Source organism: Triturus cristatus, chromosome 7, assembly GCF_964204655.1.
Source record: "Triturus cristatus chromosome 7, aTriCri1.1, whole genome shotgun sequence".
NCBI classification, from domain to species: Eukaryota; Metazoa; Chordata; class Amphibia; order Caudata; family Salamandridae; genus Triturus; species Triturus cristatus.
This window is the reverse complement of record NC_140590.1, coordinates 741081043-741105543: the sequence shown is the minus strand read 5'-3', so window position 1 is coordinate 741105543 and position 24501 is coordinate 741081043. Positions and strand designations below refer to the sequence as shown.

Sequence of the window (24501 nt, the reverse complement as noted above, 5' to 3'; positions counted from 1 at the left end):
ACAAGCATTTGCAATGCAATAGGTCTCGCATTTACGCGAGTTTGAGCTATTAACATTGCAAATAACAATGCTTTTTATTTTTGTTTTTAAAACCTAAATAAAAGGCAGTGTCATTTACAATACCAATAGCTTAAACTTGCGTAAATGCGAGACCTATTGCATTGCAAATGCTTGTATTTAGATCTCTTTTGTACTCTTGGTGTAGACAATGGATATTAATCAAAATAACTGCCTCAAGTGTATTTAAACACGTGTTCAGCAATGTTATTTTTGTTCAATTAATTTTACGAAATACTGCCCTATTTAAAATGCCTATTAGTAATTTACCATCATCTTAAACACAACTGATGTATTATAGGAACATGTTTAATGATGTGTTGAATGCATATATTGTATTTTATAATGTTGTGCTATCTTGAAATAAACATAGCTGTTGACAACAAATTTCACATCTTAGGTTTCAAATCAGCTTGCAACAAATTCAAAGAGCCTTGCTCCAAGAGGCACAAATTTGGCATGCACATCAACAAATATGAGACCTCAACACCCTTGCTACCCCTTCCTCCCAGACTCCAAATACCCAGAAACAAAGATAGGCAGGCACACACAAATTCAGTCATACCCAGTTTCCTAGAAGGTTCTAACCAGCAGTGCAGACTAACACACCATTAGCTACAGGACACAGCCACACATACACACACTCTTATACCTGTTTTTTTTCCGCTTGCTATGGTGCTGTCTTCAGTTCTGTTTGTTGTAATGTGGCCAGACACCGGGTAGCAGTCACCAGTTTCACTTTGCTTGCATTCCTCAGGAACCGGCTCTTCTGGCCTTGTCTTACTCCTGCTCTCAGTGCATATATGGTGAGTGGTTTCTAGTAGGACATCTTCCGAGGCCCAACATTCTCTGTTTTGGATTTAAAGAAAGGAGATGAGGCCAGTAAGGCTACACACAATGATAAAAGCTGCCCAGAAGTTCCCGCTCATTGCAACACACAACACCCGGTGCACTTTAACATCCTGCATGCACAATCTTGGGTACTTCAGGCCCTACTAGTGATTGCCAGAGCACAAGAAAAACAGTTCAGACACTCTATGAACGATTTGTCAGCACACAGACCGGTAAATTCTGAGCCGCAGCTCACCAGGACATTTTAAAGAACATGGTGATACTATGGAAGCCATATTTCATTATCGGGTTACAGATTTGTAAAGTCAGCAGTGTTAGAACTGTGTTTAATTTGGTGCCTAAGCGTTAGTCCCAGGTTGCTGAACTCCAATAGCAAACCAATTATACATATACTGAGGTGAATGCAAGGATGTGAAAGTGGGCATCATAATGAACCAACATCGATAACAGACTTCACCATAACCGTTCTGTGCAGTATGCATGAGACCGTTTCTGAACGTCAATCTGTGGGACCACGGAACTGCTCACAAGGAGACCTATGCAACTGAGAAGACAATGCAGGCACACAAAGAAGCATATAACAGCAACTCTGACATTTTTAGAGAACCCAGAGAGACTTTGCTGCCATGGTTCTGAGGTTAAAGCATCATCAGCTGGGTTTTTAAGCAGGTTAAGCAGCAAGTATTCTCTCAAAAAAGGAGTAGCAGTTGTGTCAGCACATGGGGAAACGGTGGAGGCACATTTTCTGCAAGCACAAAGAAAGAAAGCACTATATAGGGAGAGTAATCATTTGCAAATAAATCTAAAAGAATTCAGACACCGAAAACGGCAACCTTCAAAAATATGTAAAGATATAAGTCATTCAAAGAGTAGCAGAACACCAACCTCTCAAACCCTAAACCCGAAGCAACACCACCAAAGTCCAATCTGTCCTAGGCATCTGCTCATGATGAGAGTGGAAGTGTGGATTCTGCTGCAATGTGGTTATTTTCATATGGACCCCTGGAGACAGCTATTGTATTTGTGGGTTTCATGGAGTTTCTAGATGTACACTGGTAACGACTGGGAAAATAATATACAGTGATGTAGGCAGTGGCGGATGCTCGAATTGCTTGGTGGGGGGGGCAGTAACAAAAAATAATTAAAATTGCACTTACCTGCTGCTCTGACGGCCGCCACCTTGCTCCTCTCTTACGATCCTAGACTCCGGTTGCATACTGCGCAGGCTCCCAGATACCAATCATGGCACTTCTCTCATGCTGGGAACACTATTCCCAGCATGTGACAAGCGCTGGGATTGGTCTGAGCAGCCTCGTTTGCTGCTCAGACAGTGCTTGGGAGACTGTGGCGTCTCTCCAACCCGGCTGTGCAATATAGCTGGTTTGGAGAAACCTCAATGCGCATGACTGTTTAAACGGTCTAAAACGGCCGGCCAAACTGACAAGCGCACTTAAAAGTGGCTACGACTCCTCTCCCTGCCATGCCTTTCACAAGAGGATTGCCTGGCCCTGCTGAAGACTCGCAATGACAGCTGGCGATGGGATGCAAAATAAAATGCCGTTATCCATTTATTTTTCACATTTTAGCAGGGGGTGGTGCTCCTAGATGTACACACACGCAGACAAAATAAGTCAGACAGGAACAATACTTTGCGCACTCATACAACCACAATCAGAGCCATAAGGATAAAAATCTCTTATTGATTAGGGAGTGAGACCAACCCCAGACTTACCCAACTAAGGCCTCTGCCCTCAGGCTGCAGTCAATCTTAGGCTCCACGCTTTGCTCTCCATCTGGTGTCCGTTTTTTCTTCCTCTTGTGCTTGACGGCAGTCGCAGAGCACACTTTTTCTCCAAGCTGATTATCCTCTACCAGGTTCGGTTCTCTGTGATCCAAATGGGAAGTCACACATTCCCTGTGCCAGGGCCGGTCATAGTTTTCGGGGTCCCCATTTCTTTTCCTTGTGGGATCTGGACTTGACAGTGTCTTAACATTACTCTCACAGTACACCATGGTACAGGTGTCTCCTGACTTGTGCTTTTTTTTTTTCTTTTTCGGGGAGGGTGCCGGAGATTGCTGTCCATGGGGACTCTGGAAGACTGTTTGTAAGTGGACAGGAGATTGAAGACTAGTTTCCATGTTGGCTGTCCCATGTACACCAGTTGCAGGTTGAAGGCAAGATGGTGATGAGGGCATGGCAGCATGATGAGGTTTAGGTGATCCTAATCCCTGGTTTATCAAGGCTATATCTAGGGACTGAGCAAAAGGTGTACTAGGAGGACAGGCAGCTGTTAACTTTAGTGGACTTTGTGATTTTGAAGGCAGCAAGACATCCCTAGAGAAAAACGAGAAAGGAATATGTACAATCAAGTCTGAGGTAACAAAAGAAAAAAAGCAAATATTGTCAGTCCTTAGGGAGGCAAGACAAGTAAACAAATGCAAGATCTGAGAAACATAGCCAATATTGACAAATGTGAGTTTGGTTAAGGTTTCAAACCAATTGGCTACTGACCTCAAGACCTCTAAAATGCCCCATAAACACAGTATTTAGGGGGCATCCATGAACCAAGAAGACAGATTACCGCAACCTACGAAGGACTAAAGAAGACACCCAGCAGAGGAGACTGCAGAGAAGAACTGACTTGGCCCCAGCCCTACCGGCCCATCTGCAGTTTCCAGAGTTCCTGCGCCAAAAATCGCCTTGTTCTCCAGCAAAAGAACCTCCAGAACCCCTGGGAGGACTGACTGCCTTCAACAAAGACCGGATCTCCTGTGAACAGCAGCTCTGTTTAAAAGAAACACCAAAGAAACACTCTGAGCTTGCTGAGGACAAAGATACCGGACGCCTTGAAGCACCACTGCACCAGATGCCTACGGCCCAAGTCAGAGTGGCCCACCGTTCCCAGGGACGTCCCCCAGAGCTCCAGAGTCCCAGTCCACACCAAGGGTGGACCCCTCCAGGTTTCCCTGACGTCACCTGCAGGTTCTGCACGGAGACCCCTCCACCCCCCCCCCAACGGCAAGTGGCCTGGTAAGATGAAATCTACCTCAAAAGACACCAATGCATCCACCCACCTTGGAGAAGAGGACCTGCGGTGCACCTATGTCCTGAGCCCTCCAACTTACCTGCTCAGAGGTCGGTTCCTCCTGGAAGACTTCCTGGGCCTAGCCTGCAGCAAAAATCTAAAATTGGCAACTCCCGCTGAAGACAACAGGGCACCCAATGCCAAATCAGCATTCTGCACCCGTCCGCCCCTGTGCCACTGTGGGTGCACCTTGTGTGCTAGCTCGGAGTCACCTTTGCCCTGAGCTAAACCCTAGGAGCTTTGCTCCCTCATCCAAGGGGCGTGCCTGTGAGCAGCCATCAACCAGAGACCCCCTATCACCTACTGGATAACATTGGGCCTCAGTACTCTGCACCCGCCGCCCTAGTGCACTGAGGGTGTTCTTTGAGTGCATACTTGACCCTGGGGGAACCCAAGTTCAAACTCCAGAAACCCAACTACCAAAAACAATTACTCACCTTCAAACCGATAAACCAATTTTCTCCCATAGGACTGCATTGACTTTTTCTGTGGAAAAAGTTTCAAGTGTTGGGTTGGAAATTGTATGAAAACCTAAGAAACTGTGTGTTTAGAAAAATTGACTGACTTACCTTTTCACCAGGAAATGTCTGAGTGTGATATCTAGGCATTTCACACTGAGTAGAAAAAATAATCCTGAAAAGTATTCAAAAGTAATTACAACTGTATTTGCACATTTTTACAAAACTGTAAGAAAAGTCATTCTTCATCCAGCTTGCTTTTTAACAATCTTTCTTGAAAAGTACAATCATACTTACCTGTACCAGTCCTGGCTTGGTTCTAGAAATAAAAATGCAACAAAAGAATAGTTTTATACAAACAAATTGGTCTGAGTTCAGTCTTTGTGTGTGTGACATAATTCCTTGTCCGAGTGTGTACAATAAATGCTTAACACTACCCTCTAATAAAGCCTTACTGCTCACCTACACTACCACAGAGTGTAATGTACTATCTATCGTTACCTCTGCCTACCTTTGGGGATCCACTGGAATATGTGCACACTATATCTTACTTTGGTATAATATATACAGAGCCAGCTTCCTACAATGATACTCTTATAACATAATTTCTAATTTAATGACATACGTCTCCATACTTTAAAAAAGCTACAGACACTACCAGCTGCTCTGAACCTAATGGAGCAAGCCACGTCATCTGAAAGCCACTAACAAATTGAGAGACCTGTTGAAATGGACCAGTAAAAACATGTAGATACTGGCTCTATAGAATCATACAGCCCTTTGTTCTAAGCATGTGACACTGAGAAAGGAGCCTCACATTTTAGCACAGTTCTGTTCACAAAAAATGCCTAGATGCAGAGTAATACATTCAATGGGGGAAGGTTGTTTAGTCTTTGACCAAAGCACCAATAGATTAAGCTTCTCAATATTAAATGGAGTGATCATGGTGCCTTAAATCGAATACACCGATGAAGTATCAGAGAGGGCCTTTCTTGTCAACTTTTTGGATTTGGACTCAAAGAAAGTGATTTTTATCCACACTAACCTAGCTAGCCAGGTTTAGCACACGTGAATAGTTTCCATGACCATCCCATGTGTGGGAGTGTCAGTTTAATCAATAAAACTCCTAAATGTTTTCTGTCCTCGGATCTGTGGTGCAGATAGCAGACATTTGAGGAGACTTAGTTTGCACTGCTCTTCAAGAATGTTGATTGTTTTTACCCCATTTTCTGAATAAATAACTTTTAGAAAGAAATATTGTTTTCAGAAAGAGTTGTTTAACAAAGGTTCTGGGGTTCTTCACCCATGCAAAGATATGTATGTCAGCTACATGGCTTAGCAAATTAAGCATGCTGTTGACTTGCGTGTGACCTGTAGATCCGGAGTTTGAATCCAGTCAGAGTCCACAAACCTTTTCATTCTTCCAAAGTTAATAAACGGGGAAAACTGGATTTTAGTAAGACTTGCTATTTACTTCACTTAGAAAAGGCAAATACTGACGCACTGAGTGTGCAAACAGTGCACCTGCGGTATGGATTTAAAACTGCATGTGTCGGACGAAAAGTGGTCTACATGTTTCAGCCAGGGAGGCCGGAAGGTGTCAAGGCTTTCGTCAGGACCTATGAGAATGCTACTGTGAAAATAGTGAATAGTGATGAAAAAATGATGAAATGCAGGAATACAAAACCAGTGATCCTGCTATTTCCAGTTAAGATTTACTGGTCGTACCCGTGGTGTACGGATAAGAAGCCTCACCTCAACCTGGCGACAGCTCAGGGAAGGGGACACAGTTCTGGTCATTGATACCCCTGGGGGTACATAAGCTGCAACCGGTGGTGTACAGATTTTAATCCTGGCAATGGGAACGAGCTAATAAAGCCAATTTCTTCACTCCTGCTAGCTAGTTTTACCATTACTACCCATACAGTGTTATTTTTTGTTGCGCTGCGCCCTCACCCGAATCCATTCTAGTTTTTCCTCATCTGCTGGATTTAGCATATCCTTAATAGAGTAGGAATAAAACATCCCTAAGCTCCTTCCTCTCAGAGAGGGAGTTGTAGCCCTTGGCGGGACTAGGCATTCCCGCCAAGAGGAGAATCCCAGATGGTGAGGGATTACGTGCCTCTGTCTGTTTCTTTTGGTACCACAGACCCAAGGGTTTCTCTGTTCTTTGAGTTACTGTTTGGGGACTGAATCCTTACTGGTCTTTAAACTTTCCCTTGGACCCTCCTCCAACCGGTTTTTGTTAAGCGATCTGTAGGATAACCCCAAACAGATAGGGGAGGAATTTGTTACTGGCATCTGTGGTTCTCTGTAAGACACCACCAGCTGAGCGATTACTCTGTGTGCTTTGATGGGGTCACTGACTTCTCATTTTCCTGAGAGCAGGTCCCACTGATCCTCCAGACATTTGTTACAGAAGTCTCATGTTCAGGCATGCATTTGGCTCCAGGAAGCAGCAGGGTGTCATTGATCCTAGCAGAGATGATACTTGACTTGCTGCTGGATAGGCTGTCTTCTTCTGATTGCAACATTTCTGAAGAATAGATAAACATCTCTCTTTGAAGGAGACACCTTTGTATTTACCATATCAAAAACTGCTCCCAGGTAATAAAGGGACAGTACTGGCAAGTCAATGGAGTTTGTGATTTACATGCAGTCCCAGTCTGATGAGGGCAACAGCAGCAATCTGGCAATGTTAGCATGCTTGCTGACACCTTGAAGCTTTTTTTAGCCAACTGTTTAGATAGGGTTTGTTTAATATCTTCAACCTCCTGAGATGTGCTGCAACAACCGCCATATATTTTGATAAGATCCTTCGACACAGTCTTGCACCGCTCTCTGGCAGCCAGACTCCATGACGCCAGGATACGAGGAACCGCCCTCGACTGGATCCGCTCCTTTTTCTCAAAAAGAACCCGAAGGATCAGACTCCCTCCCTTCCTCTCCGAACCTACAGAGATAAACTGTGGAGTACCCCAAGGATCCTCGCTCAGCCCCACACTTTTCAACAACATCTACATGGACCCCTCGCCACCATCGTCAGACAGCATGGGCTCAGCATAGTATCGTACGCTGACGACACCCAGCTCATCCTCTCTCTCACGAAGAACCACGAAGACACCAGACACCAGACGCAGCTTCCAAGAAGGAATGAAAGACGTCGCAGCCTGGATGAGTGACAGCTGCCTAAAACTGAGCACGGAGAAGACCGAGGTCCTCGTCCTTGGACCCTCCCCCACAGCGTGGGACAGCTCCTGGTGGCTCCCTGCTCTCGCAAACCCACCCACCCTGACGGACCACGCCCGGAACCGCGGCATCATCTTAGACTCCTCCCTCACCATGACCCGCCAGATCAACGCAGTCACCTCGACCTGTTTCAACTCCCTCCGCATCCTCCGAAAGCCCTTCAAGTGGATCCCCCACAAATGCAGAAAGACGTCACCCACACACTCGTAACAAGCAGACTGGACTACGGTAACGCCTTTTACACCAGAATCAACAAAACCCTGCCACACAAGCTCCAAACCATCCAGAACACCGTAAACAGACTCGTCTTCAGAACCCCACAACAGGAGCACATGACCCTGCATCTACGAGACCTCCACTGGCTCCCCATCGAGAAGAGTGTAACCTTCAAACTACTCACCCACACCTACAAATCCCTCCTCAACATAGGACCCAAATACCTCAACGAAAGAGTTTCCTTCCACATACCCATAAGGAACCTCCGCTCTGCCGACCTCGCCCTGGCAGAGACCCCACGCATCCGCAGAACCAGAGCAGGCGGAAGAGCCTTCTCCTCCGTCGCGGCAAACACCTGGAACGAGCTCCCAGTCAACATCAGACGCTGCCCCACTTTGAACACATTCAGGAAGAGCCTCAAGACCTGGCTCTTCGACTGATCCAGAGCTGCACCCCTTCCCCCACCCAGCACCTTGAGACCCTCACGGGTGAGTAGCATGCTTTATAAACCCCTGATTGATTCATTGGGTGCAGACTTGAAATGGAAATCAATGGGTTTGTATTAATAATGGTCTCTTCCTAATGTTTTTTGGTTATTGGTATGTGAAAATAGGCATCATGCATATCTATAAGGCATAGCCATTCCTCCGGATGGAGTTGGTGGTAAATTTGATGTAGTGCCAACATTCTGAATTTTGTTATTTGGAATCCACTATTTCACTTTCAATGGATCTGAACTCAATTGTTCTTTAGTCCTTTCTTCTTTGTGAGGAAGTAACTTGAATAAATTCCCATTCCTCTGCGAGGAATGGGGAACTTTGCTACAACCTGTTTTCGCAAGAGGAGGAAGACTTCTTTCTGAAGTTATTCTTTATGTAAAGAGAAAGACTTCTTTGGTGAATTTTCAGGAGGAGGATACTTGAACCTGAGACATGAAACAATTTGCACAATGGTTATGGTTTCCCACTTTTGTTTTTAACATTTTATATTGCCTTTGACTGCCCAGGATAGGGCTTCCCAGAGTGCATGACATGAAGCAGATTTGAACAGAAGTGATTCTCTACTTTAGAATGTATAGTTTACCTGTAGGTGTAGTTTTGCAGCTTGAAGAATTTTAAGGATTCATATGCTGTACATTATTCCGCCATCTAGTGGTTGGGTCCAGAATTCTCCACATTTTTGTAGTCCGTCTTCTATTTTTGTTGTTGTTGGGCATCACCGGCACCCCAGTTGGTTCTTCCTGTGACTGTACACCCTCCCCCAGAAGCTCCCACACCTTTGGTCACTATCTTCAATTCTTTTTTGTGTCGTCTGTTTCCTCCTTCCATCTTCTTGGTGGAGGTGGGTGGCCACTTGTGAATCTAAAAAATTCTTCAAGCTGCAAAACTACACCTACAGGTAAAAAACTTTGTTTTGCGGCGTGAAGCTTTTTTGGATTCACATGCGGTGCATAGATTTGTTAGCAGTTTTGTTACTCTTGCGGTGGTTGGATTGAAGATGAGCTTTGATTTGTAAACAGATGTTGTAAGACCCTTTGTCCTACTTGAGCTTCCTTGTTTATTTGAATGTCTATGTAGTAGTGTTTTGTGAACGTATGTGCTGAGACCACATTGCTACCATACATATCTCCTGTAAAGGTGTATTTTCTAGAAAGGCAGTGGTTGAGCCTTTCTTCCTTGTTGAATGTGCTCCAATTGTTGTCAGGTTTTCGCCTGTACTTGTGTGGCACAGCTGAATAGTCTAAGTTCCATCTAGCAATTGTGCCCTTAGTTACTGGATTCCCCATATTATTGTCTGCAAAGGAGAAAAATAGTTGATTAGTCTCTCTGCTTATCTTTTCAATGTAGTACATTATGGCATGTCTTGCGTCCACAGTGTGCATCGCGCTCTCTCTGCATGCATCTTTGGTTTTCGGAAAAACTAGGAATATGCATTGTTTGGTTAATGTGGAACTGTGACACTACCTTGGATAAGATTTGTGGATCTGTCCTCACGACAATCCTGTCCTTGAGCACCTGTCAAGTATGATTCTTGAAGCGCGAGTACTTGTATCTCACCCTGCACAGAGATGTGATGGCCACCAGAAATGCTGTGTTTAGGATGAATATTTTTAATGCGGCCTTGTGCAATGGAAAGTGGAGCCTTCATTAATTGTGTGACAACCACATTTTGATTCCATGTGGGTGCGTGTACTTTTCTTGGTGGTGCAATTCCTTTTGCCCCTTTCAAAAATCTCTATTAGTGTCACTATTGAAGCTAAAAGTACTTTTGAAGTGGCATATGTTAATTTGCAGTCTATCGGGTGTGTGAGGTATCTTAACAGTGTAGCATCTTTTGTGTTCTTCTTTAATAGTCCCCTTTAAGATGCCACAAAAATTATCTCTTCCATTTAGCCATGTAGCTCTTCCTTGTTGTCTACTTTCTTGCTTCTCCTAGAACAGCAATTTTTTCTGCTGCTTTAGATGACCGAATTCTTAGTCTTCCGGAGCCAGGATGCCAGGCTCAAAGACTTTGGTTCTGGTTGTAGTACCCTTCCTTCTTCCATTGACAATACATCTTGTGCTGGTAATTTCAGAATGTTCTCTTGAGCTATTTCCATTAGCTCTGAAAACCATGTTTGCCTTGCCCACTGTGAGGCCATTAGTATTAGTGTCATTTTGTTTCTCCTGCATTTGCTGATCACTCTGTGTAACAGGATTATCGGGGAAAAAGCGTGAGCAAATATCCCTGACCAATTGATCAGCAGTGCATTCCCCAGGGATTGGTGGTTTTGTTGTATGGGGGCAAAGCTTTAGCATTTTGCATGCAGTGATGTTGCAAATAAATTTACTTTTGCAGTTCCCCAACTCCAAAAGATCTTATTGAGTACTTTTTGGTTTAGTTCCCATTTTTGGGAGCATGAAGCTTGTCACTCAAGTCTGTCTGCTTCTATATTGTCCATGGCTGGAAAATGAACCGTTATTTCCAGCCTTCTCTGCTTTGCCCATTTGCAGAGTTCTAATGAAAGAGATTGTGTTCCCCCATGCTTAATGATGTAAAACATTGTCGTTGTGTTGTCTGGATCAATATTGTCTATCCCAATAGCGCTTTCTGAAAGGCTTTTAAGGCTAGGTACACCGTTTTTAGTTACAATATATTGATGTCTTGTGCTGCATCTTGTTCCTTCCATACTCTTCGCACCTTGAGTGAGCCTATGTGAGCGCCTCAACCCATGCATGAGGCATATGTTGTATTGTCACTGTTGGAGTTGGTTGTGCAAAGTTCCTCCCTTGAGTCATATGTGAGTTGTTTCACCAAACCATCTCCTCCTGTAAGTTTTGTGTGTCAACCACTAGACCTTCTTAACTCCCTGTTGCTTGTGACCATTGGATTAGAAGCCATTCCTGAATAGGTCTCATATGTAGTCTTGCATATGGAATTAACGGGATGCATGATGCCATTTTCCTTAACAATTTGCCCACTGTCAGAGCTTGCCCCTTCTGATAAAGGTGAGTTTCCAGCACCAATGACTTATTTTTTTCACTGGGATATACTTCCCCTGTATGGAGTTGACCCTTGCTCCTAGAAACATTTTTTCTTGCTCAGGCGTTGGTGATGACTTCTCTGTGTTTACTGAGAATCCAAATAGTTCTAATTACCTGCTGTATATGATCTTTGCACTTGTTGTGAGAGTTTGCTCTAACTACCCAGTTGTTCAGGTAAGGATAGACATGTATGCCATGCCTTCTTAAGTGTGCTGCTACTGCTGCTAGACATTTTGTAAAGAGACTTGGTGCTGATTATTTCCTGAAAGCCAGTACTGTGAACTGGTAGTATGTTTTGTTTATGACAAACCTTGGGTATTTTCAGTTTTTTTGTACTCATTTGGATGTGCAAGTAGGCAACCTTTAGGTTTATAGTTGCCATGTAATCCCCTTTTTGTAATTGCTGAATTACTTCCTGGAAGGTTGTCATTTTGAATCTGTGTTTTGATAAACTTATTTATGAAACTGAGGTCTAAAATTGGGCACAGAGATCCATCTACCTTTGGTATACGGAAATATGTTGAGTAATTTCCCCTCTCGATTTCTGCTCTTGGCATTCTTTCTATTGCTCTTTTTTCCATTAATTCCTCTACCTCCTTAAGTAGACGAGATGTTTCTTCTTTTGAATGGACTTTATTTTTGGTCCCTTTGTTGGAGGCATCTTGTCCAATCCTACTCAATATCCAAACTGTATTACGTTCAGGATCCATTTGTCTGATGTTATCTTCCTTCACTCCTGAAGGAAGTTCCTTTTTCTGCCTCCCACTGGTGTTTTGTGGAGAGGCTGTGATGTTTTGGGAAGTCACTTGTTGGTGGGGGTTGTGCCTCATCTGTGAGGCTGTCCCTTTCACAGTGTCCCTCCTCGAATGGACTGCCGTCCTTTTTGCTGGTACTGTCAGTGCTTCTGGGGTTTTGATGTCTGACTGCTTCCATGGAACGCCTGGTGTGAGGTTTCTGATTGGAAGCTGCCTCTCCCAGAAGGGCTGCAAGATGGCGCTGCCCCTCTTTTTATACCTCCTCTGAACTGCAATGCTCCCATAGATTTTGAGGGTTCATTGCCTTTCATGGGCGGATTTAAGGTGTCATCGACCATGCTCCCAAACAACTGTTCCCCATTGAATGGGGTAATTAATATGTTAGCCTGTACCTCCGGCTTAATACCGATATTCACAGCAATTAGTGAGGGTGGAGAGTGATCCCAATCATCATCTGGCAGCTTGAGGTGTCAGATGCTTTCAATGCTGATTTCAGGCATGTGTTTGTAATGTTCTTGCTCCCTTCTGCCCGGTGTGCAGCTCTCTTCTTGTACTGGTCTGGCAGGTGCTTAAAAAATTCAGCCATTTCCACCTAGTGCTAGTAGGCATGTCTGTTCAGGAGGGCATTCAAATTTGCATGCACCACTGGTTACCTGCACTGCGATCAAATCTTCTAACCGCGAGGTCCATTGCTCTCCTTGTCAGGAGTCAGTCCAGATACAAATGAGATGTTGTCCCTCTTCCGTGCTGTCAAGGTGATGAACGAATCGTCCGGCACTGTACCCTTGATGTATGTTGGGTCTTTAGATGAATACTTATATTTCTTCTATTGTCTTTGGAGCCCTGGCTTTACAGGGGGCGAATTTTTTGAAAGCCTCATTTCCTTGGTCTAGGACACTCTGAAGCATTGGCAGGAATTGGTTCCTAGCTTGTGATGGCAAGAGGGTCTCTAGCAGAACACAAGACCGTGGTCTTTCCTCCTCCAACTGCACGCCATACTTGTCTGCAGCCTTTTTGATAACCTGGTTAAACAAGGCAATGTCATTCGGAGGCTAAAGCCTCCACTGATAGCAGTCTACCTCTTCCTTTGGTGGTATTCCAAATCCCTTTAAGGATTCAAAGTGTTTTAGTTTCTGCAACGTTCTTCGGTGTCTAGGCTCAATATTGACTTTCTCTTTGACGTCGAAGATTCCTTCGTTGGTCAGCAAGATTCTGTGTTCATCTTGAGACCTCTCCTTTTTCTACATTGGAGCGTCTTTCCCTCAACCGTCCTTTGATGACCTGGTCTTATCAGGAGATTTTCCTCATGCAGTGTCACTTTCAAGGGGCATGACTTTTCAGCGAGTGTTTCAAAGATAAGACTCCCTTCAATGCCAGAGTCTTAACTTCAAGACTCGGACAATTTAATCAAGGTCGATGTCTCTCTTAACTCCTTTCTCCTGCCTTTTTTGGTTAACTGTGCTTTGACGAGCCTCAGGTCGGCGTCTGATGTTTCTCCATTGGCACCTTCCGCTACATTTTCCTGCTCGTCCCTCAACAGACACAGGTCTTTCAGGAATGGAGTTGTCTTCTTTCCCTGCATGGTGTAGTGTGCCTGTCTCTGCTTCTCCCTCGACCTCGGTGTCTTTGACTTGAACCCGACGCAGCAGTTGCAATCATCTCTTCGATGGTCAATGGGCAGGCAGAGGTTGCAGACCGGGTGATTGTCCTTCAGTTAGGATCCGTGGTGGACATTCTGGAATGGAGTCTTCCCCATTAAATCGCACAAGGAGACCCCTGTCCAGGTATTCTCGAAAACCACCAAGGAAATTTGTTTCCTTCCCTCTTAATTTCTCCTCCGGTACCTTTGTTGATGTTCATCTCCAAATTAGTTGAAAACGTCTGGTTATTTTTCACACAAACTTTCTCAAATTTTTCTTTCCTCATGTTTGAGATCCTTCAGCCAAGCATTTAGACCTAAAAAAGAACCTGAAGAATAGCCAGTTCTTCAGCGGTGTAATCAAAGTCAGGTAGGTACTTTTGCCTCGTAAGGTTTCTGGAAGTCTATTCTAGAGTTTTGGCCCACGACAGGGGAAAGAACTTTCTTCCTGACTAATTAGCTTAAAGCAAAGAATAATCGCCAACCGAGAGTCAGAGGATCTAAGACATCGAGGTGGACGAGAGACCTGTAGAAGAGAGCTGGGAATAGGAGGGCCTGTGTTAAGACGACGAAGAGTGGCACAATGCCTTGAATTGAATGCGCTTCTCTACAGGGAGCCAGTGGAGGCATCCGTAGCTGTTTAGAGATCGAGTGCAATTAGGGAAGATGATCCAGCAATCTTGCAGCAACATTCTTACCAGCCTTGATAATGCCTAGATACAAGATGCCACAGTAATCTAGGTGTGAGATGATCAAAGCCTGAAAAATTATCCTCTGCATAGAGAAGAATTCCACAGAATTCAAATAACAGCTTACTATCTATTCAAATCCCTAAACTCTTTATTGCGGACTCTGAGTCAGAGGTTGCCCCAGAGCATCAAGCAACCTGTGAGGTCCCCAAGCCAGAAATTGTTTGACACAATTAAAGGCTGAGTTTTTTTGGCATTCAATTCAAGGCAGTTCAAATTCATCCACTTTGCCACTGAGGTCATACACTGCCTGATTTGGGAAGGACCCTCTCCTTACTTGAGGACCGAGACCATTTCAATTGCGTGTCATCTGCATATTGTAAATGTATTTATATAGCACTTACTACCCCTGATGAGGCATCGTAGTGCTTTTCGGCAAGTAGGACTCTACTCCAGAACCCAAAAAGTATTAGTGGTGGATTAGTATAGGAAAATATGAATTTGTTTGAGCTGCAGACATGTGAGTCTGTTAGTTGGATTGAACAGGATAATGGAGGGGTGGAAGAGGGAAGGGCATAGAAAGTGTTCATTTGGAGATCATAGTAGTAGGAGGACATTTGGGATGAGATAAGAAGAGATAGAGGGGTGAAAAGTCTTTGGAAGAGGAAAAACCTTAGAAATTCACTGAAAAAAAACAAAGGTTACAGGGACGTTTTAGTTACTCAGATTTCACTCATACAAAACCAGTGAAATTCAAGAGTTAGTTACTTGAGATTAATTATAGCTTACGCCTCCACAATACACTGCTTATGACCTCACATATTAAATCATTCATGACTTGGTCAGCGACATCACTGATGACATCTCAAATGACATCACTGATGACATCATCCACAGAACCACTCACACAATCACTCATACACCTACTCCCACTAGTCCCAACTATGACATACCTACCACATGAAATTAGTCAATGGCACTGTCGAAGTTTCCCATTAAAGTATGTATGTAGCCAATGGCAGAATAGGTAGACGCCTTCTCGGAAATCAGTGACAACCTATAATTTGCAACGTTTGCTAAAAGGCAGACATACATGTAAAAAAGTGTAGGGCTTAAGGAAGATCTCGGAGGGACTCCAAACTGAAAATTGCAGTTTGTGAAGGAGCACAGAGGCAATACCACATGGAAGGATTATATTTCTTACCTTGCAAGCATCTCATCTTGGCATGTAGTGGTGTAGATTCACTTGCTGTGCATAAGTGTCAGTGTTGAGCTTGGATGATTACAAGTTGTTTTTCTTCGAAGTTGTTGTTCGAGTCACAAGATTGTGTGACGACTCCTTCCTTTGGTGATAGTGCGCTTGGGCATCGACTCCATCTTTAGATTGTTTTGCCACAGGTGGGTGAGAATGGAGTTGTAGTAAGTATTAATAATGTGATATCCATGCAATTAATGTGAATTAGTGTAAATAGACTGCGACCCACACAGGTTTCCAGGGAGGAAAGAGGGCGCATGTGAATCTACAGCACTACATGCCAAGAACAGGTGTATACAGGGTAAGTAACAATCTGTTTGAGGCACGTGTACTGTAGATACACTTGCTGTGCATTGACTGTAAAGCAGTCCCTCTCCCAAAGCGATGGTTATCCATTGTGGGTAGTAGTTGTTTAAGAAAGAGACCTTAGTACTGCCTGGTCAACAGTGGCCTGTTGACATGCAAATACATCCACACAATAATGTTTTGTGAAGGTGAATGGTGTGGACCATGTTGTTGCTTTGCAAAATTTATCATCAGGGAATATTGCCTAAAAATGCCATAGAAGCCCCTACTCTAAGAGTAGAGTAACCTTTAGGAGTTACAGGTAAAAATATTTTAGATTTAGCAAAACAAGTTTGGATACATGTTACTATACTTCCTGAAATTCCACTCTGAGATAGCATTTCCAGTGTGTGGAGGTGAAAAACCAATAAATAATAGCTTATTATCCCTAAAAGCCTTGCTTCTGTCAATGTAGTACATTAAAGCTTGTTTGACATCCAGTGTATGTAAGGCTCTTTCTGCAACAGACTGATTGTGGAAAGAAAACAGGTAACTCAATTCACTGATTAATGTGCAGAGGAGAAACTATTATAGGTAAAAACTTTGGATTTGTCCAAATGACTAATTTGTCTCTGTGTAGTTGGATGAGTGGTTCTTCTAAAGTTAGTGCCAGGATCTCACTAAAACGCCCAAGTGAAGTGATAACGACTAGAAATGCAACTTTCCAAGATAAATATTGAATTTGGCAGGAATGCAGTGGTTCAAATGGTGGTCCCATCAGTCTTGTTAGAACAATATTAAGCTTCCATGTTGGTGCAGATGGAGCCCTAGGTGTAAATGACTAAAGTCATTCCATGAATGCCTTAATCACAGGTATCCTGAATAAAGTCAAGTGTCTATTTTGTAAGTAAGCTGCAATGGCTGCTAAGTTTAAGCGTATTGAGGTGTATGCTAGACCAGAATTTTGGAGATGCAACAAATAGAACAGGATTTTTTGCATTTGTGCACGTAGAGCAGGGGTCTTCAAACTGTGGGGCGCGACCCCCAGGGGGGCCGTGGAGTGATGCAAAGGGGGTCGCGCCTTCCCAGTCACACTTCTGCCCAGGCCCAAGGGCTTCAGCCCCCCCCACACTTCCCCCGTCCTGTGTCTCAGCCCGGGCTGCTGCAGTGAAACTTGAGCTGCTGGGGGCTCAGCTGGGCAGTGTCTGGATTCCTATCTCCGGCACCCCCGTGTTTTTTCACAGGTCTTTAAAGACCATTTAACATGCCTTTGTAAACTGCTTGAGAATGCATTTCATGGAAAGGAATACAAAGTTGGCTTCCTGGGGGCACCTTGAGTGAAAGTTTATTGTGCTTTTGAAGCACCTGCTGCAGCGTTTCTTTCCCGGCAATTACCAGGCCTCACATAAATGTCAAGATAACTTGTGTGATTAATTATCTTCCTGGAGAGAGATCAGAATGTTGTATAGTTGAGGTTTTGACTTAGGTGATGTTAGTGCAGAGGGTTAATATGCCTGCTGCAAAGAACGTGTACCAAGTAGATTACAGAGTGCGTATGATGTGAAGAGATCGGATGTATGTCGTTACAACGCACACTTTTACAACGCATGCACTTACAACGCATTTTTTACAACGCACAATCCATTACAACGCATGACATTACAACGCAGGACACTACAACGCATTTGTAAAAACTACCTTTACAACGCATTTCCATTACAACGCATACTACCTTTACAACGCATACCATTACAACGCATAATATTAAATTGCATTTAAGGTAAGTATTAGACAGTATAGGGGTAAAAATTACTATTCTAACTCCAGGGGGTGCAACAGTAGGGTAAGTGTTGGATAGTATAGGGTTAAAAATTACTATTCTAACTCCAGGGGGTGCAACAGTAGGGTAAATGTTGGATAGTATAGGGGTAAAAATTACTATTCTAACTCCAGGGGGTGCAACAGTAGGGAAAGTGTTGGATAGTATAGGGGTAAAAATTACTATTCTAACTCCAGGGGGTGCAACAGTAGGGTAAGTGTTGGATAGTATAGGGGTAAAAATTACTATTCTAACTCCAGGGGGTGCAACAGTAGGGTAAGTGTTGGATAGTATAGGGGTAAAAATTACTATTCTAACTCCAGGGGGTGCAACAGTAGAGTAAGTGTTGGATAGTATAGGGGTAAAAATTACTATTCTAACTCCAGGGGGTGCAACAGTAGGGTAAGTGTTGGATAGTATAGGGGTAAAAATTACTATTCTAACTCCAGGGGGTGCAACAGTAGAGTAAGTGTTGGATAGTATAGGGGTAAAAATTACTATTCTAACTCCAGGGGGTGCAACAGTAGGGTAAGTGTTGGATAGTATAGGGATAAAAATTACTATATTATGCGTTGTAATGGTATGCGTTGTAATGGTAGTATGCGTTGTAATGGAATGCGTTGTAAAGGTAGTTTTTAAAAATGCGTTGTAGTGTCCTGCGTTGTAATGTCATGCGTTGTAATGGATTGTGCGTTGTAAAAAATGCGTTGTAAGTGTAGTGCGTTGTAAAAGTTGCGTTGTAAAGGTTGTTCCCCGAAGAGATCAGCAGGTTACTGCTTTCAAAAGAGACATCCTTTTGTTACTTGCAATTTATAACTTAAAGTCCTAATAGAGAATAGTGAGCTATTAACTTTCATCCTAGAACAGCATGCACACTACAAAGAATACATTATTAGACCATTGATTAATGTTGCAAAAAGGGTTAATTTGGCTAGAAATCAATTCTTATTATTAAAGGAAACTCCCAACTATGCTGTTTCTTTTTCGACTCTGAGTTTGTGCTTCTCCACACCAAGCACTCTTGAACTATACTGCCTACCAGTATGGATGACATGTGACTCCTATACTTTTAGTCCTTTGGCTTATGTAACATTTCCTATACACTGATTTACACACTTATGATTGATTGTCTCTGTGTAATGTGTGTGTGATGCAAAGTGCTTGGACACCCTACACTGGTATGAGTGGCACTATATAACTAATTCAATGCATCTGAGAGTGTGGGGTTATGGAGACTTGGTCACTGTTAAAGGGTGCTAGTGAGAGAATCCGTGGTGGAGGTGGTCATTGTGGGGGGCACCAACAAACATTGTCGCACAGGGCACCACCAGCACTAAAGCCGGCCCTGTGAAGTATGCACAGATAAGCGCTGAAAATACCGCTTTAGGTGACTGCTTTTTTTTGTACCGACTGGGCCACCAAAAAAATCTGCTGGCAACCCTAACCATAGGACTGGAAGTTTGTTGCAGGATCAGCACATTATTTATTTCCTTCACCCTCGATCCCCGATTAATGCCGCAATAGTTTAACTTCGATATTAAAGTCTACGCCCCCGTCAATAACATGCTGAGTTACTTCATGGGTCTGGGAATGCACCCTGCATTCAGACAACTCATTCCTCATTCTCGTCCTTCATTGTCACGCTCACCTTGCACTCACAGTGATCACAATGCACTCACACTGATCACCATGCACTTGCACCATTCACCCGCTCACCTTGCACTCACAGTGATCACAATGCACTCACACTGATCACCATGCACTTGCACCATTCACCCGCTCACCTTGCACTCACAGTGATCACTCTGCTCTCAAAATGCACTTGTCCTGCTCACACTATACCTTAACCTGCAGTCACACGAGTACACTACTCATCCTGCACTCATGTGACACTTCACTCACCTGTCCCCCTCACTACTCAATATGCAACTCACTCAAGCAAGCCCATCAGTAATCATACATTCATTCATCCCATTCTGAACTTGCATCCGCACCCAAAATGAGAGAGGACAGCAAGGGAGTGAGAGAATTTGATTGAAGAGGTCAGGGATGAGGAGAAATGTGAATTGCCGAAGAGAAGTGTGGACACGCAAGAAGTGAGTGTGATCCAAAGGTGAGGGCTTCTGTTAGAACAAAGGGGAGATGTGAAAGAGGAATGGGGGGACTGGAGAGGTGTAAGATACAAATAGACAAAAATTTGAATGAAGAGACGAGGTGAATGAGAAGTGCTGAGGGGCACGGGAGGTGACAGGGCCAGAGAGGCCATGAGATAAATGTGAGAGACTGTTAGAGATGAGGGCAGTGAAAGGACAGAATGGCAAGAGGTGATTAAAGGTGAAGTGAGAGGTTGCATGGGGAGAGTTCAGAAGTTGTAAAAAGGAGTGAAAGAAAATGACCTGCAAAGTGAGAGAGGGATCCGGGGTTAGGAGAGGAGAGAGGGATGGAAGGGAGGGGGTGAGAGGAAAGCTGCATCGGTAAAAGGCTTAACTCTACACAAAACCGCCAGGGTTTTAAGGGACCCCTGCTTCTTCCGGTCAGGGCCAGGTGAGCTTCTAATGTGGCAGCACGTATTGCTGCAGAGTGGAAGGCCCTTCACAAAGGTTGACTTGAAATCTTTCTGATGATAATTGCTGTATTTTGGTTATAAATGGGTACTGATTGGGTGAAATCTTTCCTCAGCGTTACGTGTGTAACAAATATCAAAATAATGAAGCAATGCTATCCCAAAATACGCGGCATCACATAACCTTATTTACATTTTCATCCCACGCAATTTAGTCAACAGGTTTAGACATTTTTGTCAAGAGGGGGTCCTTACGCCTCAAAATGTTGACAGGGGGGTCTCGGCATCCAAAAGTTTGAAGACCTCTGACGTAGAGGGTTAATCTGTTGCAGCTGGCAGTATAGAACAAATCTTTTCCATTTGGTAGCATTGTCTAGTTGTAGGTTTACACGCTTGTTTAACAATATCCATACACTGCTGAGATAAATCTAAGTATCCAAATTCTATGACTCTAGAAGCCAAATTCCAAAGGTTATTTCCTTGGGATTTGGATGTCGTATTGTGCCCTGGTTTTTCATGAGAAGGGCAGGGTCGAGGGGAATCTTCTTGAGTGGGACTAGAGAGAGAGTTCCAGTAGTGTGGAGAACCATGGTTGATGCACCCATGTTGAAGCTACTGGAACTAAGGTAATGGAGGTCTGCCAGAGTTTCCTGGCCACTAATGGAAGTAGTGGGAGAGGTGGAAAAGCGTAGGGAAATATTTCTGATCAGTTAATCCATAGGACATTGCCTTTCGATAGGGGTGTGGGAACCTGGATGCAAAGTTTGGGCACTTTGCGTTTTCCGGGGATGCAAGCAGGTCTATTTGTTGGAACACCCATTTTTCATAGTAAGTTAGGAGAAATTTGGGTTCAAGTTCGCATTTGTGTACTTGTTGCTGCATTCTGCTGAGCAGGTCTGCAACTTGATTGCTTGTCCCTGGTTTGGGCTAAACGAGAACTGCAGAGAGCATGTCCCTCCCTTCATTGATAGGTGAACAGCTTGAAGATCTAGGTAGTTGATATGCAGACTCCTGTGTTGGGAGTCAATACATCCTGAATTGCTAGATCCTGAAGGTGTTCGCTCCAACCTGTCAGGGAAGTATCCACTAAGAAAGACTTGGGAAACTGGGTCTAAAAAAGGCTGTCCTTTGGATAAATTTTGTACATTCCACCACTGCAGAGAGCGATGTGAGCAGCTGCCTACCAACACAAGATCGTATAGTTGACCCTGTGACTGTGTCCACTGTCGTGAGAGACATTCTTGTAGCGGTCTCATATGTAATCAGGCATGTAGAACTATTGATATGCAGGATGCCTTCATGCCTAAAAGTCTCATGACCAATTTGACTTTTACTTAGGACAGAGGTTGAATGTGTTGGATTAGTGATACATTGTTCTATATACTGTCTGTATTTGGGTATGCTAGTCCCAAATGAGCATTGAAGATAGCACCTAAATTATGGCTGTATTGGAGATGGTTGAAGGTGGAATTTTTGCAGATTGATGGAAGTCCTAGTTGATGTAATAGGGTGAGAGTTTGTTATGTATGCTGTTTGCATTGTTGGGAGCAGTCAAACTTTATCAATCAATCGTCCAGGTAAGGAAACGTACATTTTTCCAGTGCAGATGTGCTGAGACTACTGCTAGACATTTTGTGACTACATTTAGTGCGGTGGTGACTCCCAAGGGAAGAACTTTGAATTGATAATGTTTCCCCTGGAAGAGAAACCATAGGTATTTTCTCTGTGATGTTTGTATGGGTATGTGGATAAAGGCATCTTTCAGATCTAGAGATGCCATGAAGTTGCCTTTTTAGAGCAGTGGAATCACCTCCTGGAGAGCGACCACATGGAAGTGTTCTGATAGGATAGAATGATTGAATAGTCTGAGATCCAGAAGGGGCCGAAGTGAATTATTTTTGGGCATCAGGAAGTATAGTGAGTATACTCCTGTTCTTTGCTATTGTCATTGGGCTGGTTTTATAGCTCCTCTGAGTAATAGAACTGATATCTCTTGTTATAGTAGAGATTGCTGCAGAACTGATAGTTTGGGTTTGTGAGGTTGAATATCTGGAGGAGTTGTGATAAGCTCTAGACAATAACCATGCTGGATAATGTCCCACATACACTGATCTGAAGTAATGTTTGTCCAAGACGGTAAAAAGTTAGGAAAACGTCCTCAGATAGGTGTTAAATGATCCGGGAATGGTAAAAAAGTAATTGCTTGGTGTTTATATTTGCGGTTCACGTATTATTTCCGCGACCGTTGAAGTAATTTCCCTGTAAGATCCCCTATAAAAGGTTTTATTAGTGAAGGATTGAGCTCGATTTTTATAAGCAAAGCATGAGGTGTCAATGGAGGCAGATCTAGCACCGTTTGTAATTGGCCCTTCGAAAGGACCCCCGATATGTGGAAGTTTGTAAGGCCTCCATTGATTTGGTGACCTCGGTGTCCTTTTTCATTTTCTCAAGTGCTTCGTCCACCTGAGGACCAAAGAGAAAATTAAGAATTGTTTGTTGCACTTCAGGGTTTAAACCAGAGACACGCAGCCAAGCATGTCTACGTAAAAGTACTCTGGTGTGTACAACTCTGGCTGCAGTGTCCGCAGAGTCTAGTGCACATTTAATTGAATTGTTAGTGATGAGTTTTCACTCATTAACAATTTCAAACACCCTCTTTTTATATTGTTCTGGGATATGTTGAAGGAGCTCCTCCATCTCTTCCCAATGGGCACTGTCTATCTGGCTACAAGAGCTTGGCTGTTGGCAATAAGCCACTGAATAGCAAAGTGAGATGATATTCTTTTTCCAGAGGCATCAACGAGTTTTGATTCTTTTTCTGGGGGAGTTGTGTATCCAGTTGTTTGGGAGTTTGCTCTTTTGCGTGCATTAAACCCTACTAGTGTTAATTGTCCCCTGATGTATATAGGATCAGCCTTGTACTTGTTGTCCACTCTTGGTTTAATAATGTGTGCCTTGACAGGGTCTCTAAAAATGTCATCTATATGACTTAACATTCTTTTAAGGACTGGTAAATATTGGGACCCCCTTTGAGCAGTGGATAATGTTTCCAAAATAAAGTCCTCTTCAATGGGGTCTCTATGTAAAGGCACATCATGAATAGCTGCAGCTGATATAAATATAGATCAGATCTTTTTTATATCTGACCCCTGATAAAGACAATCTTGAAATGGTTTTAAGAGAATTCATGAATTTTGAACTAATTGGCGGTTATAAAACAAAGGCTAACAAAACCGAAGTTCTTGCCCTCAAAGCAGATTTGAATTATTTTCCATCTTGCTTGAAGACACAAGCAACTAAGTCAGATCCTATAAGATATCTTGGGATATTTGTGTCTAGCCAGTACCAACAGCTATACGAATTGAACTATCTAAGAATGAAGGAGAAAATTAAGAAACTTTTGGAACAATGGATATTACTCTCCCTATCGATACTGGGTAGAGTTTCGTGAATTAAAATGTTCATACTTCCGTTGCTTATATTTCTGTTCACTAATGTCCCAATTAAGATAAATCTTTCCTTTTTCAGAGACATCGAAACCTTATTTAGGGAATTTATTGGGGGGTAAGAAAGTTCCAAGGGTTAAATTGACAGTGGTGCAGTTACCCATTGCACAAGGGGGCTTAGATATGCCTCATTTAAGAACTTATTATGAGGCTGCTTTTTTAGATTTTGTGCCTGGTTAGATGGGATCTAAATGTACCAGAGACAGCTTCTTTATAGATAAAATGACGCAAGAAATTGGTTCACAAACTAGAGTGTTTTTAAAAACTTCCAAACTCCCCAAGAAAACAAGATACAAGACTTTAAAAGATTACTTTTTCAGACTTCAGTCCTTTTTTAAAAAGACGGGCTCTTCGGGCCTCCAATATTTGAAATTGAGAGAATGTACCAGTCTCGGCTTTCAGCTGCGATCAAGGCATATTAATAACTGGGAAGGCTGTGGACTATCCGAGCAAAGACATTTTATAATTCAAAATAGGGCGATTTCCTGGCAAGAGGTAATGGCAAGGGTGGAGACCCACCAGAAACCGGCCTTTTTTGAATATTTACA

At 43.3% G+C, this 24501-nt stretch overlaps 1 protein-coding gene across 3 annotated transcripts in view; it reads right to left on the bottom strand.

The window, feature by feature from the left end:
- The window catches only part of USP36 (ubiquitin specific peptidase 36), a 698649-nt gene that overhangs the window by 152229 nt on the left and 521919 nt on the right, over nucleotides 1-24501 (bottom strand). For all 3 annotated transcript variants that reach the window (XM_085617464.1, XM_085617466.1, XM_085617465.1), the window contains 2 exons: nucleotides 2642-3244; nucleotides 710-906 (listed from right to left, as the gene is read on the bottom strand). In XM_085617464.1, coding sequence (XP_085473590.1) covers nucleotides 710-906; nucleotides 2642-3244 — 800 coding nt within the window. The remainder of the gene's footprint in view (nucleotides 1-709; nucleotides 907-2641; nucleotides 3245-24501) is intronic.